Source organism: Mastomys coucha, chromosome X, assembly GCF_008632895.1.
Source record: "Mastomys coucha isolate ucsf_1 chromosome X, UCSF_Mcou_1, whole genome shotgun sequence".
NCBI lineage: Eukaryota > Metazoa > Chordata > Mammalia > Rodentia > Muridae > Mastomys > Mastomys coucha.
This window is the reverse complement of record NC_045030.1, coordinates 153,894,072-153,896,231: the sequence shown is the minus strand read 5'-3', so window position 1 is coordinate 153,896,231 and position 2,160 is coordinate 153,894,072. Positions and strand designations below refer to the sequence as shown.

The 2,160-nt window shown below is 40.5% G+C and overlaps 1 protein-coding gene across 6 annotated transcripts in view; it reads right to left on the bottom strand.

Annotated features, from left to right (window-relative positions):
• Phka2 (phosphorylase kinase regulatory subunit alpha 2) overlaps window positions 1–2,160 on the bottom strand; it is an 87,549-nt gene that overhangs the window by 57,460 nt on the left and 27,929 nt on the right. For all 6 annotated transcript variants that reach the window (XM_031370341.1, XM_031370363.1, XM_031370352.1 and 3 more), the window contains exons 4-5: window positions 1,557–1,725; window positions 578–660 (exon numbers count right to left, since the gene is read on the bottom strand). In XM_031370341.1, the coding sequence (XP_031226201.1) occupies window positions 578–660; window positions 1,557–1,725 (252 nt within the window). The remainder of the gene's footprint in view (window positions 1–577; window positions 661–1,556; window positions 1,726–2,160) is intronic.

Here is a 2,160-nt window from a genome sequence, read left to right as displayed (position 1 = left end):
TGTAAATAAAGAAAATATCTAAAATAAAAAAAAAAGTGTCACATATTGTTTCAAAAATGCTACATATATAACTGAAAGAGCAAAATGCAACAAGAACCAATATGGCTCCCTAAACATGATTTGAGAAAATAAGGCACCAACAGACACAAATAGACATGCTAACATGGAAGTGGAAGAGGCTCATGAAGCCTCAACCACAAAGAACTATAGACAACTAAGGAATACTGACAGTGGAAGAAATAGTCTTCCCCAGTGAAGAGAACATCAAGTGGTTATCCAATACGAAATGGTCAGTCCTGAAAATATACATACAAGTAAGATTATACAGACTGGGCAGGTCTGTATATAATATTTATATATTAAGTGTGTGTATGTGAATGTGTGTGTGTGTTTGTGTGTGTGAACAATTAAAGAAAAGAGGCCATGAATTTGAAAGAAAGAAAGGTGGTATATGGGAAGGTTTGAAGGAAGAAAAGGTATGGAGGAAATGATGTAATTATAGTATAATCTCAACTTAAAAAAAAAAAAAAGAACAGAGTTGATGGCAAAATTACCAGTCTTCAGCAGGGAAACTTACAGCAACTTTATATGCAGCTTCTATGTAGAAGACAAGATTCTGTATGAAGGCCACTTCGTCGAGGGTGAAAATAATACGCAAACCTAATAAAGAAAAGCAATGAGGTCATGAAGCTATACTATAAAGACAGTTGTCAGTTACATACAACAATTATTTTGCTAACAAGTAAGTCTTTTTTTTAAATCACATCTTTACTTATTGGGCATCAACAGTTAACTCTGCAGTAAGTCTTATGGTTGATGTCTAATCTCAGGAAGAAGGAAGTAAAAGGAAAGACAGGAAGTGGGGGGAGGGGTAGCTCCACTGCAGGTCTGCCTAAAAGAAGAATCAGAGATAAGGCATTCGCCTCTGGAACATGTTATGTTTATGCAGAGAAGATACTAACAGAGCAAAGATTTTTAACTCAGAAGTGTCAGTAGCACTGTCCCCAGCCTTGGGCAAGCCAAAGCAAAAACTGCAGATATGCCCAGGTAGAGGCCAATTTCGTCTGCAGGTCTCAGACTGGTCCCCTGCATTTCCTGCTGTATCACATACACAGATACACATAGGGAAGCATGCTTTTCCTCTGCATAGCCTACTACTAATTCTATATCTCTAGTAACCTAATGCTACTTGGTGTGTTCCAAATGTGTCTCTCTGAAGTTCAGTGTTGCTAATGTGCAAGGTGTGGGGGCCTATATGAGTTTAGGCCCTGATGGTCCTCCCTCATGGATGTCTCCTGACCCTTATGAAAGAGGCTTCACAGAGCATTCAGTTCTCCATTCATCTGCCATGCAAAAACATGGCTTTCTACTTCTTCAGAGGGGGCAGCTCTTACCAGACAGTTGAACTTGGGATCTTGGACTTTTCAGCCTCTAGAGTTATGAGAAAAAAAATTTCTATACGGCTTACATTTCCCAGTCTTGGTATTTGTTATCACATTACGATGCACATTTCCCCTTTGACTTTCTCATTTGTCACTCAAATGGCCCTGGCTCACCTGAGGCGGTCATCTGGGCCAAGAACAGGAGGAAGAGAGAGGTGGCATCCACCTGGAGGTGGCCCCACTGGTCATCACCCACCACAGTACTGCATGTGGCAGTGTTGTACTTGGCATGTAGACTGTCCTTGGTACTCTGAGTGTGCTTGAACTTCTCCACTTTGTCCACCTGAGGAAGAAGGAAAACTGGTGCCACATGGTATACAGGTTCACAGCTAGCAGAAGTCATATTTAGGGATAATCACTGGGTCTACTAGACCTCTTACCTGCGATTTCTAGGAGCCAGAAGGATGGGAAGTAGCTGCTAATAATCACTATACACAGGGGCCATGATTGAGATTCTTCCTACTTATTTAATGGAAATATCTCAGCCCACAGAGTTTTTAGAAAGCTCTAAAAACTCACAATACAAGTGGTATCCAAGGTGAGGTCAAAAGGGATCCTTGTCTACAGACTCCCAGAAGGGGTACCGTCAATAGGACAAAACGGCAACCAACAAGTTGGGAAAATATCTTTACCAATCCTATATTTGATAGAGGCTAATATCCAATATATACAAAGAACTCAAGAAGTTAGACTCCAGAGAGCCAAATAACCCTATTAA